The 17,062-nt window shown below is 37.4% G+C and overlaps 1 protein-coding gene across 2 annotated transcripts in view; it reads left to right on the top strand.

The window, feature by feature from the left end:
* Nucleotides 1-16,159, top strand: part of ide (insulin-degrading enzyme) — a 54,870-nt gene extending 38,711 nt beyond the window's left edge. For both annotated transcript variants that reach the window (XM_061745551.1, XM_061745550.1), the window contains exons 16-25: nt 4,481-4,591; nt 5,443-5,563; nt 7,202-7,293; nt 7,779-7,890; nt 9,449-9,616; nt 10,731-11,003; nt 13,171-13,232; nt 14,650-14,722; nt 14,814-14,881; nt 15,321-16,159. In XM_061745551.1, coding sequence (XP_061601535.1) covers nt 4,481-4,591; nt 5,443-5,563; nt 7,202-7,293; nt 7,779-7,890; nt 9,449-9,616; nt 10,731-11,003; nt 13,171-13,232; nt 14,650-14,722; nt 14,814-14,881; nt 15,321-15,416 — 1,176 coding nt within the window. In that variant the 3' untranslated portion in view covers nt 15,417-16,159. The remainder of the gene's footprint in view (nt 1-4,480; nt 4,592-5,442; nt 5,564-7,201; nt 7,294-7,778; nt 7,891-9,448; nt 9,617-10,730; nt 11,004-13,170; nt 13,233-14,649; nt 14,723-14,813; nt 14,882-15,320) is intronic.
* Nucleotides 16,160-17,062: the final 903 nt, after the last annotated feature.

The following is a 17,062-nucleotide window of genomic DNA, read 5'->3' as shown; positions in this document are numbered from 1 at the left end:
CTAACATTTACTCTGGGGCCGTGAGTCTTCGCCTGTGAAACAATCCAGTTCTTGAGGTTATGATTTGATTAAAACCAGTTGCTCTTTACCGTTTCTCAGTCTCTGCCTTTGTGTCTTTTGGAAACTGGGAGTCAGTTTGTCTATCAACGAGGTGACGGTCTGAAATACTGTAGGAGAGATTGTCGGCGCTGCCGTACGGAGTAGTGGCTTTAAGGCCCCGTTTACACAAAGCAAAAACCAACAGTTTTGGCCGTTCGTTTACACGAAAACGAAGCTCAAAGTCTCCAAAAACCATAATTTCTGAAAACTCCGGCCAAAGTGGAGATTTGCAAAAACTCTGTCTTCACGTTTGCTTGTAAACGGAGAGAAACGGACATTTAGGCTTCAGAACGTCACATTATGAGACAGAAACGTCACCGCACTGCAAAAACTCAAAATCTTACCAGGAATATTTGTCTTATTTCTAGTTAAAATGTTTCATTTTTAGTCAAAAAAAATCTCATTTCACTTAAAACAAGAGTCATCACTGGAAAAAAGTGAAAATTTACTTGAAACGGGTGAAAATTGTCAAATAAGTTATTTATCTGGTGATGACTCTAGTTTTAAGTGTAATGAGATTTTTTGACTAAAAATGAGACATTTTAACTAGAAATAAGACAAATATTCCTGGTAAGATTTTGAGTTTTTGCAGTGCAGCGTCATGTGTGCGACCTGTGTTTACAATTGGTTTGGCCACCGTCAATATTTTCTTGTGTTTTACCTGTTTTATATTCTAAAGTCACACTTAAAAGTAACTCCACTTCTCTGTCACTCCAAACTAAAGACTCTGGTTCATCTTGGAAGTAACTGGAAGTTACTCGTGTCATTTGTTGATGTTTTTTTCCAGGATTCTGATTGGCTAGCATGACTATCTTCTCGTTACACTGCCCCCTGTAGGTTTGGCTGCTCATAGCACCTTAACAGATATTTATGCAGGTTCCTGGAAATGGTGGTATTTTTCAAAACGTAGAGGGGGAAATATCCGATTATGAGAAATTTTGAGAAAAAAAAAAGAAATGTCGAGAAAAGAGTTGAATTTTTGAGAAAAGAGTCGAATTTTTGAGAAGAGTCAAAATTCAAAATTTTTAGAAAAAAGTCAAAATTCAAAATTTTTAGAAAAAAGTCAAAATTCAAAATTTTTAGAAAAAAGTCAAAATTCAAAATTTTTAGAAAAAAGTCAAAATTCAAATTTTTTAGAAAAAAGTCAAAATTCAAATTTTTTAGAAAAAAAGTCAAAATTCAAAATTTTTAGAAAAAAAGTCCAAATTTTTAGAAAAAAGTCCAAATTCAAAATTTTTAGAAAAAAGTCCAAATTCAAAATTTTTAGAAAAAAGTCCAAATTTTGAGAAAAGTCGAAATGTCGAGAAGTGACTCCATTTCTCTGTCACTCCAAACGAAAGACTCTCGTTCATCTTGGAAGTAACTGGAAGTTACTCGTGTCATTTGTTGTTTTTTTCCAGGATTCTGATTGGCTAGCATGACTTTATCTTCTCGTTACACTGCCCCCTGTAGGTTTGGCTGCTCATAGCACCTTAACAGATATTTATGCAGGTTCCTGGAAATGATGGTATTTTTCAAAACGTAGAGGGGGAAATATCCGTTTTTTGTAAATACGTGGCTACGTGGAAACGTGGCCTGAGATCAAACAGTTAACGAATGTTTGATCTCAAACATTCGTTAATTCATGCCAGTTAAGAAGTCGCTGGGAGTTTGACAACCATCCAGGTCCCTTTTCCCTGGAATTGAGCCTCTAACTTCTTTTTTACCTCCATTTTCTGATCACAGCTGTTTGCACAAGTGTGTGAGTGTGTTTTGATATCTCATATTGCACCACAAATTAACAAATGACCCATAAACAAACTGTCGTAGCCGGCCGGTTGACAGTTTGTTTCTTTTTCCGCTCTTTTCTAATTTCCTTGTGTTGGTTTTTCCTGCTGCCTCTGCCGGGACTCGCTAACCCACATTCACCAGCTTTTCCCTCAGCAGTGAAGTCTAACCAGTACTGGAGTTGTAAAAACAATCAGGGGGGATGGTGGATTTTATCATATGGGGACAGATAATTTGTGCTGATTACAAATAATATAATATATTACAAATAATAGCAGTGACCAAAACACCTGCAGAAATACTGCAGGAATGACATAGCAGCAGTTAAATGCAGCCTTCTGTAAGCTTTAAATATCCACTGGGCTTACATCAAATACATCAAAACACAACAATAAAAAACACTTTTCTGAACTTATCAATATGACTCTGTCCTTCACAGGATAAGTAAAATGGATCACTGCAAAAACTCAAAATCTTAACAAGAATATTTGTCTTATTTCTAGTTAAAATGTCTCATTTTAGTAAAAAAAAATCTCATTACACTTAAAACAAGACTCATCACTGGAAAAAACAACAATTTTCACCTGTTTCAAGTAGATTTTCACTTGAAATAAGTAGAAAAATCTGCCAGTGGAACAAGATTTCTTTGCTTGTAATAAGAAGATAAATCTTGTTCCACTGGCAGATTTTTCTACTTATTTCAAGTGAAAATTTGCTTGAAACAGGGGAAAATTGTCAAATAAGTTATTTTTCTGGTGTCATTTTTCTCGTGATGACTCTAAATGTTGAAATAGCAGTAAAACCACATTCATTGATGAAATGACATGAGGGATGGCAGTTTTACAGGGGGGATGATTTGGACCGTTTTTATTTCAGGGGGGATGATTTGGACTGTTTTTATTCATATTTACTCAACTCCAGTACTGGTCGTGACTGACGTGTCCTCGGAGACGCCTTTAAACACTCAGCGTTTGTATTTGAGTCAGCAGGATCGCTGGCCGTTCGGCCGTTTGGAGGTCAACGATGTCAGGGGGAATTATTTCTGAACAGGAGTCACCGTGGGGAGAAATGTGATGAGCCTGAGAGGCTTCGCTGACTCATCAAGGTCTTTAAAGTTTTCATGACGTTGCAAAAACGGAAGCTTTGAATAACCTTGATTGAGCTCTTCCATTTTTATAAAAATTATAATTTGCATAAACAAGGAAACTGTCTTAAATGTGAAAGTCTTTAGGTGGACAAGTCAAAGTTTGAAATATTTTAGGGACACGTTTGAATATTTTTTTAAGGTATGTAGTGATGTGAAAATTCATCTTAATTGGTACATTTATGGAGTAAGATAGCTCTCTAAAAGATGTGTCCATGTTAGAACTATTCGTAATGATGAACATTTGTATGTAAATAAAGTTTTACCCAAAATTCTGCCGTCACACACGACTGATAAATTATTAGGGTTAGGATTGTTTTTATGTGAGTATGAATCTAAAAGCTGTGAGTGCAAAGTCATGAATACAACTCTAATTTCTTCTTAAGAAAACTCAAATATCCTATCTCAAAAAATTTGAATATTCTGGAAATCTTAATCTTAAACTGTAAGCCATAATCAGCAATATTAAAATAATAGAAGTCTTGCAATATTTCAGTTGATTTGTAATGAATCCAGAATGTATGACATTTTTGTTTTTGTAATTGCATTACAGAAAATCACAATATTCTAATTTTCTGAGAAAGTCCTGTATTTATAATATATATATAATGTTAAGTGTATAAGTTCAGTTTCAATTCCTCTTTGCTGTCTGTTCTCGGTCAGTGCAGTTATTTACGAAATGGACCGATCTATACGGCAATTGGCACAAGTTAACGTTTAAGTTAACGTTAAATAATTAAATGCCATATTTTGGTCAACATTATATCTCAAATTAGTTTTGTTTTTGTCTTCATTAGTGCTAATTAGTTAACTTAAGCCAACTTTTAATGCTAGTAGCTAATGCAAGCACTAACTGGCTTGTCGTTAGCTTGTAAGTTAAAGCATGAACTGTATATTATTTAAAACACTACAATTTCATGAAATAAATGAAAATAAATAAATGTTGAATGGGTTATTTACTTCGGAGCATCGTTCAGGGTTCGATTTCTTTCCCCCGTTTCTGCCTGTGACGTCATTTCAACAGTTTTTCGACTCGTAGCCACAAACTTGAATTCATGCTCACAGTGAAGACTCGTAGAAATTAGAGTTGTATTCATAAGACTTTTAGATTCATACTTTCATAAAAACAAACCTAACCCTAATAATTTATCAGATTTGTGTGACAGCACAATTTTGGGTAAACCTTTTTTATTTTCATACAAATGTTTATCATTACAAATAGTCCATAATAACATGGACACATCTTTTTGAAAGCTCTTATTCCATATACATGGATATTTAGTTTGGACAGTTGCCAGCCATCTCTGCTCAAATAGGTGCAAATCAGTCCTCCATTCACTGCTGAGCGGCCGCTGACACATTTAAACCTTCAGACTGGGACTCGATCAAACACTGGCTTTCACTTTCACGCTTCTGGCTTTTCACCTTCCGGCCGTTTCCGTAAACTTTTCTCCCATCACTGTTTCACAGCTGTCAGTCAAAGGTTACAACGACAAGCAGCACATCATCCTGAAGAAGATCATCGAGAAGATGGCGACGTTTGAGATCGACGAGAAGCGCTTTGACATCATCAAAGAAGCCGTACGTTTCAACGCAATCCAACGAAAAAAAGCTACCGTATTTTCTGGACTATAAGCTGCACCTGCATCCGCTGTATTTTTTAAAAAATAATAAAAAAAAGATATGCAAGCCGCAGATATTTACGTTGTTAGATTAGATATTTACTACATGTACAGAAGGATTTTGAACTGTAAATGATGTACATGTTTGTACCTAAATAGATCCTTTCCTACACTGCAAAAACTCAAAATTTTAATGAGAATATTTCTTATTTCTAGTTAAAATGTCTCATTTTTAGTAAAAAAAAAAATCTCATTACACTTAAAACAAGACTCATTGCTGGAAAATACAACAATTTTCACCTGTTTTAAGTAGATTTTCACTTAAAATAAGTAGAAAAATCTACCAGTGGAACAAGATTTTTTTTGCTTGTAATGAGAAGAGAAATCTTGTTCCACTGGCAGATTTTTCTACTTATTTCAAGTGAAAATTTACTTAAAACAGGGGAAAATTATTTTTCTGGTGATGACTCTTGTTTTAAGTGTAATGAGATTTTTTGACTAAAAATGAGACATTTTAACTAGAAATAAGACAAATATTCCTGGTAAGATGTTGAGTTTTTGCAGTGTAACAGTGTCTTTTAACACGACAGCAACTTTGCTGATTAAAACGGGGCAGAACCAAGAGAAAATAACCGCTATTTATTTATTTATTTATCTGTTTGAAATCTGCTTCTACTTCTATCTGCTAAAGAAGAAGTAGCGTATTCTTCTTTGCATTTACTTTGCATTTTATAGTCCAGAAAATACGGTAAATTGAATTGTTCCGGTTCTTTAGCGGGTTTTAAACTGTCTCCTCTCTTTCTCCTTCAGTACATGCGGTCTCTGAATAACTTCCGGGCCGAGCAGCCTCATCAACACGCCATGTATTATCTCCGCCTGCTGATGACGGAGGTCGCCTGGACCAAAGACGAGCTCAGGGAAGCCCTGGATGGTGAGATACGGATCCTCTTTTACTCTTTTGTCTTAAAGGTGTTGCACTTTTTCTGATTCAGACTTGAGTGAAATACAAAGCACATGCAGAGCCACACCAGATCTGAGCAACCGTGGATTGTGTAGTAGATGTCAGATCAAATTAGATGCAATTGTTTATTTATCCAAAAAAGCAAAACAATTTAACAGTCTCATCAAGAAATAAAGAACATTAAAATAATGTTTGAGAGGGAACAGCCAGTCCTGTCCCTTCCTCACTATATCATATCATATGTCATAGAAAATATAAAAATTAAAATAAGAAAAGAAACAAAAGACAAAATAATAACAAAAAATAAATAAATACAACACAAACAACAGTGCAATTTCCACCAATAAAGGTCAAGGACTCAAAACCGAGTCCGATGACACCACCCACGAGTCTTTATGTGAAACCATTCAAAAGTTAGGGCAGAAAGTAAGAACTATCAAATATGGACCAATCAGATGAAGGGGGGGCGCTTTTTGGCGTCTATCGTCGCCACGGTAACGCTTTTGACTGAGAAAAGTAATGTGCGTTGTCGCAGGATCAAGATGCACATTTTGATGTATAACACACCTGGGTTCACGTTACGGTTCGGGCCGTATTAACTGCCGAAGGAATGGCATAAATTTCGCCAAAATTACACGATTAATTCAAAATGGCCGACTTCCTGTTGGGTTTCGGCCATTGCGCCAAGAGACTTTTCTTTAAGTTGTGACATGATACAGGTGTGTACCGATTTTCGTGCATGTACATCAAACCGTATTGTGGGGCTTGAGGCACAAAGTTTTCTAGGGGGCGCTGTTGAGCCATTAGGCCACGCCCATTAATTCAAACCATTAAATATCACATTTTTCACCAGGCCTGGCTTGGTGAAAAATGTGGTAATTTTTGGGGCACGTTTAGGGGGAAAAAAGGCCCTCAATTCGTCGGAAGAAAAATAAAAAAAATGTATTAAATAAATTTAACTTCAAAAGAGGTAGTTGAATGATAACCAGTTAAACTCACAAACACAAGAAAATTAAAATACTTTTTGGCTTAACCTTAGTGCAACATTCTGAATGGATGAATGAAGAGCAGCAGCTTAATGAACATGAACAGATAGAACATTTCACAATTCAAACATGGAAACCATGTTAGTTTCGCGGCCGGAAGTGACGTTAAATACAACGATATATAAAACGCTTTAATATATATTAAAAACATTAATAACTAGGTATGTCCCCATACTTTTTTGGCCGAAACCGATGTTTTGAAAATGCCGTGATCGGACAACACTAGTTTTTACCCTGGACACTTGGACTGGGTTTTACCTGCAGGGTCGAGGTCCGAGAGCTTATTCTGTCTGTGTTGAAGTGTACGACCCGCCATCGGCCCTCTGTTACTAACACGTGGTCAGTTTTATCGATGAGAGACACAAAGCTCTTAGTTAAACCTCCCAGGTTCAGAAGGAACAGAGCAGCTTAATCCTGATCGAACGTCACAGTAAAACGACACAAAGTTGCTGCAGTTATTCTGTGGTTTTTTACCTTTTTGATGGCAGCTTATGAGAACTATACTATACTAATAAATTACTACTACTAACTGCTCCCTGACTGTGTTTTATCTGTTTTCCAGATGTAACGCTCCCACGCCTGAAGGCCTTCATCCCTCAGCTGTTGTCACGGTTACACATTGAAGCTCTGCTCCATGGAAACATCACCAAAGAGGTTTGTGCTCGGTTTAACTGTCGGCTTCGAATGTTGATGCCTCCTTACCATGATGGTGTTTCAACTATGGGTGTAACGATACACTAATCCAGGGGTCGTCAACCCGCGCCTCTAGAGCCGCATGCAGCTCTTTAGCGCCGCCCTGGTGGCTCCTGGAGCTTTTTCAAAAATGTCTGACCTTTTTTTTTTTCCTTTTTTTCTCTTTTTTTCTTCCTTTTTCCTTTTTTAATCTTGACATTTCGATTTTGTTCTCGAAATTTCAACTTTTTGTCAAATAAGTTATTTTTCTGGTAATGACTCTTGTTTTTAGTGTAATGAGATTTTTTGACTAAAAATAAGACATTTTAACTAGAAATAAGAAATCTATTCCTGGTAAGATTTTGAGTTTTTGCAGTGTGTTTGAAAACTTTGTCTTTTTTAAGGGTAAAGTTGGTGAAAGTGTTTAGGGACTAACGTGTTTAGTTTTCCCTCCTGATTGTCTCTAGTCGGCTCTTGGAATGATACAAATGTTGGAGGACACGCTGATCGAACACGCTCACACCAAACCCCTCCTGCCCAGCCAGCTGATCCGCTACAGGGAAGTCCAGGTTCCAGACGGTGAGATATATATATATACATATACATATACACACACACACACACACACACACACACACACACACACACACACACACACAGCTCTGTTCAGCATCATCATCCTGGCGTTTACCTCTGTTTCCATGGTAACTGAACAGAGTTCCTGCTCCGTCATCAGTGACGCCCTCCTGCGTTTTATAAAGATCTGATTAAATCCAAACACGTTTCCCTGGGAGGAACAGAGCGGTCTCTGAGTGGAAAAGGCCGTCGTTGCACTTTTCCCCTCGCAGCTTCAACAGCAGCTACTGTTTCTGTCAGACTGTTTCAATTCTAGTTTTAGTCTAGTCTTTGGGTCCAGCTATCATTGTAGTTTTTATCAGTTTTAGTCACGTTCATTCTCCTTTAGTCGTGTCAAGTTTCAGTCGACTAAAAGTCTGAGCATTTTATTTTTTTAATATTTTTTTTATTAACATTATTTCTCATTACCGTATGTTTGTGCATCAAGTAATACAAGTTTGTGCAAAGAATACCTGTTTTATAATTTAAGAAAAGGCAAAAACAAAAGAAAAAAATTAAATGAAATCAACAAAATAGGAAATAAAAAATAAACAAATAAAAAATTGCATGTACATATGAGAACACATGCCAGCATATGTTTCCAAGAAAGAAGGGAAAAGACAAATAATAAAATAATTCTGAACACAATAAGGAAACACACACCAGGTTTAACGTCCGCTCCACTTTCTACTCAGAGCTGAAGTTGAGATGAAAGGCGAGTTTGGAGCAGCTCCACTTTAAAGAGATGTCACTTTTGAGCAGAACGTTGTTGCTGATGTGACACGTGTTTCCACCGATCCGTCTGAACTTGAACTCTAATCAACGCCGTTGAGCTGAAAGAGGTTCAAGTGGGTTCAGGCTCCAGGAAATGATGCATTCATGAATGATCTGCTGATGTTGTTCTACATCCTGATTTAAAATCAAATCAAACTCTATTTATACAGCACTTTTCATACAGTAGTAAGTGCTTTACATAATAAAATCAACGTTTCCCGTAGAAAAACTCACAGACTCATGGTTAAAAACACACATCTGGTCTTTTCCTTGGATGCGTTACAACAGTGGCTGTCTGGGCAAAAACAGGAGATTCACTTCAACACTTAAAAAGTAAATAAATTAAGTGAATACATCTGTAAATATCAAAGTAAAAGCAATACCAAGATCATACAGAATCTAATCATACCAGAACAATGTAGGCTAAATAAAATAACCATGTAAAAGAAACTAAAAAAAGATGAAATAAACGTCAACAAATTAAATTAAAAAGGGGGAGACAGGACAAATGGACAGAAATACAAATGACAGTTATATTTTACAGAATATCTGAACAATTCAGTTTGATAAAGATGGAAATCTTTTTTCATTTTACTATAAAAGAGAAAAATAATTTTCTTTCCGTTGGCTTCCAGCTTGGTCACTTGCATCAACAACTTTCTTTTATTTACAAATGTCCTTTGTTTCCGTCTGTTGTGTCTGTAACTGAGCGTTGTTGCTGTGTTTAACTGAGCGTTTGTTTCCTCAGGCGGCTGGTACGTCTACCAGCAGAGGAACGAGGTCCACAACAACTGCGGCATCGAGATTTACTACCAGACGGACATGCAGACGACGCAGGAGAACATGCTGCTGGAGCTTTTCTGCCAGATCATCTCAGAGCCGTGTTTCAACACGCTGAGGACCAAGGAGCAGCTCGGTGAGAACTCAACACTTCCACACGGGTCCAGGGTCACGGGGGGAAAACCAGCCGCCAACGTTAGAAATATGGACTCGTTTTAAAGGGAAAGTTCGTTTTTTTACACCCTGGACCTTATTTCTGGCATTTTTTATGGTCGTATACTCACCCAGAGGTGTTTGGTGTCATTTGGAGTCCTTCGGAAGATATTAGGGGGTTTTGTGCGAGCCGCTTCTCCATATAATGGTAGTGAACGGGGCACAGCGGGACACAGACGATGCAGGGTCTAAATAACACATGATGGCCGCGAAACTCTTCATTTCTTTTATGAATCACTTGATCTGCTTCCAGGACCTGTTGTCTACATCCGGGGCTGTGTGTGTAACAAGGAAATCAGTTTGTAAACAAGACCTCTGAACTCATGACGTCATCTCTGTGCGCGCATCGCAGACACAGCTCTGTGTACAGCTGGAGTTCGCTACTGTTAGTTTACTGTTAGTTATTTGAAACATGTCTGAATATTTGTCAAATTCTGAGGTTGTGGACGACGACTTTGAATATGATGGACGTCCTTACCGTTTTGAGCCGGAGTATACGGCTGAAGAGCTCACTGAACGGAGGACAGAGTGCGCGCACAGAGATGACGTCATGAGGGACAATGCAGGTTTACATGCGATCACATTCACTCATTACAAACAAGCCAATGTGACTGATGTTCTGCATACAGAGAGTATAGCTATTGCTAGTTTCCAGTAAAAGAAAACGAAAGAAAGGAGGAAAAGAATACAAAAATACATTCAATTTTCAACATGCAAAGCTATATCCTATTTACAATTCTCAGCTTGCAAGAGAGCACCCTATTAGCGGTTACAGGTGATTAAAAATGCGTACATTTCTGATTTTGCTTCAACCACTCTTTGACATTTTTAGTAAAAACCTTAAAATCTTGAGTAGTTTTTATCTCAGTTGGCAGTGTGTTCCACATTTGAGAGCCCTTTATAGAGAACACTGACTGCCCAAAGGAGGTCTTACGGCGTTCAACCTTACAGTTACCACTTGTTGTTCCCCTGGTGATCCTACCACTATTCTGCCTGCTAACTAACTTACATAAAACATAAAAAATAATGACCCCCAGGTTACATCGTGTTCAGCGGGCCCCGGCGGGCCAACGGCGTGCAGGGCCTGCGCTTCATCATCCAGTCGGAGAAGGCTCCCCACTACCTGGAGAGCCGGGTGGAGGCGTTCCTCCACGCCATGGAGAAGCTGCTGGAGGAGATGAGCGACGAGGCCTTCCAGAAACACATCCAGGCCCTGGCCATCCGCCGCCTGGACAAGCCCAAGAAGCTGTCGGCCGAGTGTGCCAAGCACTGGGGGGAGATCATCTCCCAGCAGTACAACTTTGACCGAGGTGAGAGATCGTCGCCCCCCACGGGCGGGGAATCGGGGTCCGGTTTACACTGCAAAAAACTCAAAATCTTACCAAGAATATTTCTTATTTCTAGTTAAAATGTCTCATTTTTAGTCAAACAATTCTCATTACACTTAAAACGAGTGTCATTACCAGAAAAATGTACTGTTGTCTTTCCATTCATTTGTCCATTTGTCTTTCTTAAGCTTATTCTGTAAAACGATAACTCAGATTTATTGCTAAATCTATGAGTGCACTGCAAAAACTCAAAATTTTACCAGGAATATTTGTCTTATTTCTAGTTAAAATGTCTCATTTTTAGTCAAAAAATCATTACCAGAAAAATAACTTGTTATTTGACAATTTTCACCTGTTTCAAGTACATTTTCACTTGAAATAAGTAGAAAAATCTGCCAGTGGGACAAGATTTATCTTCTCATTACAAGCAAAAAAATCTTGTTCCACTGGCAGATTTTTCTACTTATTTCAAGTGAAAATCTACTTGAAACAGGTGAAAATTGTTGTTTTTTTCCAGTGATGAGTCTTGTTTTAAGTGTAATGAGATTTTTTGACTAAAAATGAGACATTTTAACTAGAAATAAGACAAATATTCTTGTTAAGATTTTGAGTTTTATGCAGTGTAAATTCTTTTTGCATCTGTGGCAGTCAGAATACATGGTCAAAAACAAAAAAACAGAAGCGTATACAAGCATATACAAGACAAGATGCCACAATTTCTAGAATAACTACAACTTAAATCAGCAATTCAAGCTTCATTTGACAGACAAACCACTAACCTGAATCTTCCTTCATCAGGATCAGACTTAATTAACATTAAATCAACAAAAAAACTTCACTCAAAATACAGAATTATCTCACATTCAGACAAAACCTTCTCTATACCGACAATAAAATGGGAACAGGACCCATCAATTTCTCTGGAATCAAATTTGCCAAAACGTGTATCTCTGTAATTACAGTTAATAAAATACAATATACTTCACATGATAGGAAATGTTTAAAATGGGATTTTCATCTGAAGTATGTAGTAACTGCAGATAAAACCACCAGACGCTTCAGTCACGCCGTTTGGTCTGAGGTCACAAAGTCACTGTTAAATCACATCCCCTTATCTCCAATAAATGTGACAAATCCAAACAATAAATGAATCCTTGCAGCTTCAACTATCGCCAAGAAAACTATGATGAACTGAAATAAACACAATGGAAAGATTTACTCATGGACCACATCATGGATTATCACACCAACACTTTAGTCATCCGTCTTTTATTTATTTATTTATTTTGAATTTCTGTTTTGTCTGAGAACCAATCGTACGGAAGAGAATCAGGGCCAGGCAGGAGAAAAATACAAATATTTTAGAGGAAGATTTTTTTTCATTATGTACTTCGAGAAAAAAGCCGAAATGTATTTCAACTTTATTCACGAAATTTTGACTTTATTCTTTAAATTGTATTTCAACATTAATGTCGACATTTCGACTTTTTTCCCCTCTAATATTTTTTCTCCTGCCTGGCCCTGATTCTCTTCTGTACAATCCCCCTCTTTCCATTGATGATCGGAATTTCTATTTGACCTATTTTTTTATTTTTTTTTTTAGAACAAAAATCAATTGACAAACACACACACATTCAATAAAAAAGACATTCCTCTCCCGGAGTGTCGTGATGGTTGTGATTCAGTTTAATCTAAAACCCTCACTGCAAAAACTAGTAAATTAAGTAAATTTTCAATTAAAATAAGTAGAAAAATCTGCCAATGGAACAAGATTTATCTTCTTCGTACAAGCAAAAAAATCTGGTTCCACTGGCAGATTTTTCTACTTATTTTAAGTGAAAATCTACTTGAAACAGGTGAAAATTGTCAAATAACAAGTTATTTTTTCTGTTAATGACTCTTGTTTTAAGTGTAATGAGATTTTCTGACTAAAAATGAGACTTTTTAACTAGAAATGAGACAAATATTCTTAAGATTTTGAGTTTTTCCTGCTCAACACGGAGGTTCAGGGAGTGACTCACCACACGCCTCACGGACTGTTCATCAACATCTCACACCTGCAGCATCAATACTCCCAGGTTTAGGTTACCTAGGTAACAGTTATTGATCTTCACAGCGGTGACGTCACTAACACGTCTCTTTACCACAGATAACATCGAGGTGTCTCATCTGAAGACTCTGACCAAGGACAACGTCCTGCTCTTCTACCGGGTGAGTGTTAACTTCACTCCAGTTAATCTGATCAATAAACATCTGGGCTTTTAAAACCACTGCAGAGTCACACTGACCTGCATTTCCTTTGTAAACTGATTTCCACTCATTTATCTGGGAAAAAACAGACTTTATTTGTGGAGAGATACTTTTTATTAAAGAAAGTTGTCCAGTAGTATAATTGTAACAATCTGCCAGGTGGGAGGGTAGGTGTGTTTTCCATGAATGTTTCCATGACAACGGGAAGCTTAAATGACCTGTTGGCAGCATGGTGGAGAAACGTAAAGGCGAGTGGAGTCGGGCTGAGTAGGTTCTAGTGCAGGAATCAGCAACCCGCGGCTCTAGAGCCGCATGCAGCTCTTTAGCGCCGCCCTAGTGGCTCCTGGAGCTTTTTCAAAAATGTTTCACCTTTTTTTCCCCTCTTTCTTCTTTTTTTTCTTTTTTTTGTCTTTTTTTCTCTTTCTTTTCTCTTTTTTTCTCTTTTTTTTCCTTTTTTTCTTTCTTTTCTTGTTTTTTTTGCTTTTCCTTCTTTTTTTCCCCTTTTTTCTTTTTTTCTCTTAAGAGAAACTGTTTTGTCTTTATTTTCTCTTTTTTTCTCTTTTCCTTTTTTTCTTTTCTTGTTTTTTTTTCTTTTTTCTTCTTTCTTTCTTTCCTTTTTTTCCTCTTTTTTTCTTCCTTTTTTTCCTTTTTTAATCTCGACATTTCGGCTTTTTTCTCGACATTTCAACTTTTTTCTCAACATTTCGACTTTTTTCTCGAGATTGTACTTCAACATTAATCTCAACATTTTGACTTTTTTCTCTAAATATTAACTTTTTTCTCCACATTTTGACTTTTTTTTTCGACATTTCGACATAAGGTTTATACAAGACCTTTCATTTTTTGCGGCTCCAGACATATTTGTTTTTTGTGTTTTTGGTCCAATATGGCTCTAAAACATTTTGGGTTGCCGACCCCTGTTCTAGTGGAAAAGCTCCATTGCAGGTGGAGAAACAGCTTTATCTGGACCCTGACTAGAACAAAGCTGATGCTTTTCTAATGTCACGTCTGTTTTCCTCAGTCCCATCTGATCCATATGTAAATATAATGAAATATGTTAGTTAAGTTTGATTGACATAACCATAGCCGGCGGTAATTATATTTTATTTTTTTATTTACTTAGTTGTTGTTTTTTAATTTTTTAATTTGTTATTTGTGAATTTTTTTCTTTGGAAAAAGGAGCAGATTAGATAAGATTCTTCTTCTTTCTGCTCCCTTTTCATTCACAATTTATGAACATTTGTGTTTGTATTTGTATTGAATTGTTTGTTTTATTTTTTGAATGAAAAATGAAATCCAGGATCAGCCTGGAGGTCCCGGTGCAGCTCCGACCGATCCTTGATGATTCTGTAAATGTTTAACCTCCGTGTTTCCACAGGAGCGTCTGACGGTGGAGGCTGCAAAACGACACAAGGTCTCGGTGCACGTGCTGTCCCGGGAGATGGATTCCTGTAAGTATCTGAGGACGGGGGTGGAGTTACGCTGTTACGCTGGTAGTGGTTCGGTGTTGCACTGACGTGTGACTCTCTCTTGTGTCTCCAGGTCCCATCGTGGGAGAGTTTCCTGCTCAGAACGACGTGAACCTGGCCCCCGCCCCGTCCCTGCCCCAGGTACGGAAAGTTGGTTTCTTCAACGAAAATTATGACTAAATATCGTCGCAAACGAACCTTTATCACCAACTAGATTTTCACTTGAAATAAGTAGAAAAATCTGTCAGTGGAACAAGATTTTTTTGCTTGTAATGAGAAGATAAATCTTGTCCCACTGGCAGATTTTTCTACTTATTTCAGGTGAAAATTTACTTGAAACAGGTGAAAATTGTCAAATAAGTTATTTTTCTGGTGATGGCTCTAAATGTTGAAATAGCAGTAATTCCACATTCATTGATGAAATGACATAAGGGATGGAAAGGGGGGGATGGCAGTTTTACAGGGGGGATGATTTGGACCGTTTTTATTTCAGGGGGGGATGACATCCTCCCTCATCCCCCCTCAACTCCAGTACTGCTGATAACTCCTCCTCTCCTCCTCTCTTCCTCGTCTCCTCCAGCCGTCGTTGGTCCAGGACATGACCGACTTCAAGAGGAACCTGCCGTTGTTTCCTCTGGCCAAGCCGCACGTCAACTTCATGGCTGCCAAACTGTGAGCCGTGTCTGCCCCGTACACATCTCAACACCTTCATCACCTCCACCTCCACCAGGGAGACGCTGGGCCGGCTGAGCTGCATGAGTGTGAGAGGGTGAATGTGTGAGTGAGAGGGTGAATGTTGGGCTTCAACCACTAGAAGCTCCTTAAGAATCACAAAGTTAGAGACGTTGTTTTAAGTAGCTGCGATGATGATGATGATGATGATGGTGGGATTACCAGACTCTAAAAAGCTGAAACTGCTTCAATTCTGTCGGCTGTTTTAGAGAAAGTAGAAACGACTAAAAGAAAAAGAGGCGAGCGCCGCATTCCTTTGCACGGGAACTTCCCAGGAAGAGTTTGGTTTGTTTTAAAGCTGCTTGTTTGGTCGGGATGAACCGGGAACGTTGGGCTTCATGAAGATTCTTTATTTGTTCATTTTATTTTCCTGTAACTACTGAAACGATGCACTCGGTCAGATTTCAGCATTTCCGAACCTGCGATGGTTTTTTCATCCCGGCTTGTTTTGAAATGTTTGCTTGTAAAGTGGTAAAATGTTGGGACCTTTGAGGAGTGATTTTACTTTCTTTTTTTTTTTTCTTCCCCTTTTTTTAAAAAACAAAACCACTAACCACTCATGCTCAGATCTTTTAGGTTTTTATTGTATTGTAAAGTAGAATGGGAATGAAACACCTCAGGGGAAACTCCATGCTGTCTCTTCTCTTTTAAAACAGTTTTATTGGTAATAAAAACATTTTACATTTATCTATGTTTGTACTTTGTTCACATGATCCGGGCTAGAGACGCTCCGACGGCGAGCAGAGGAATAATAGATGTCAAAGAAATAAAAGAAAAAAGGCTTGCCTTTCAATGTATTTGTTTTAGATATAAATATATGCAGTTGTTCCTAAGCAATAAACTGATGTCAGAGCAGCAGCCGATCCAGAGAGACGACTCTTTCTCTCTCAGGTGCTAAAACCATCGCTGCACAAACCTCTTTATCCCTGTAGCAACTATAATGTAATAACGCCTGAAAATGAAACAAAATGTGCACTTAATCAAAAATCCAATAATGTAATAAGGTATTACATTATTGGGAATTTATTACTTTTTCCGGTGGGTCTTTTTTTTCTTTCCAAAACAAATGTAATATATATATATGTTCATTTTCAGTCCAGAGTTCTATATTTTGTGTTTTAAGTATCTAAGAATGTTATATACGCTGGATTTAAAACACCAGAATGACTTTTGCACTGCAAAAACCCAAAGTCTTACCTTCTTCTAGTTGAAATGTCTCATTTTTAGTCAAATCTCATCACCAGAAAAATAACTTATTTGACAATTTTCACCTGTTTCAAGTAAATTTTCACTTAAAATAAGTAGAAAAATCTGCCAGTGGAACAAGATTTATCTTTTCATTACAAGCAAAAAAATCTTGTTCCACTGGCAGATTTTTCTACTTATTTCAAGTGAAAATCTACTTGAAACAGGTGAAAATTAGTTTTTCCAGTGATGACTTGTTTTAAGTGTAAAGAGATTTTCTTTTGACTAAAAATTAGACATTTTAACTAGAAATAAGACAAATATTCTTGTTAAGATTTTGAGTTTTTGCAGTGTGGGTTAAATTGCAGACTCTGAGTTCCATGTAATAAATTCCCAATAACGTAA

This window comes from Cololabis saira, chromosome 17 (genome assembly GCF_033807715.1).
Source record: "Cololabis saira isolate AMF1-May2022 chromosome 17, fColSai1.1, whole genome shotgun sequence".
In the NCBI taxonomy this organism is placed as follows: Eukaryota; Metazoa; Chordata; class Actinopteri; order Beloniformes; family Belonidae; genus Cololabis; species Cololabis saira.
This window is presented reverse-complemented; position numbering and strand designations above follow the sequence as displayed.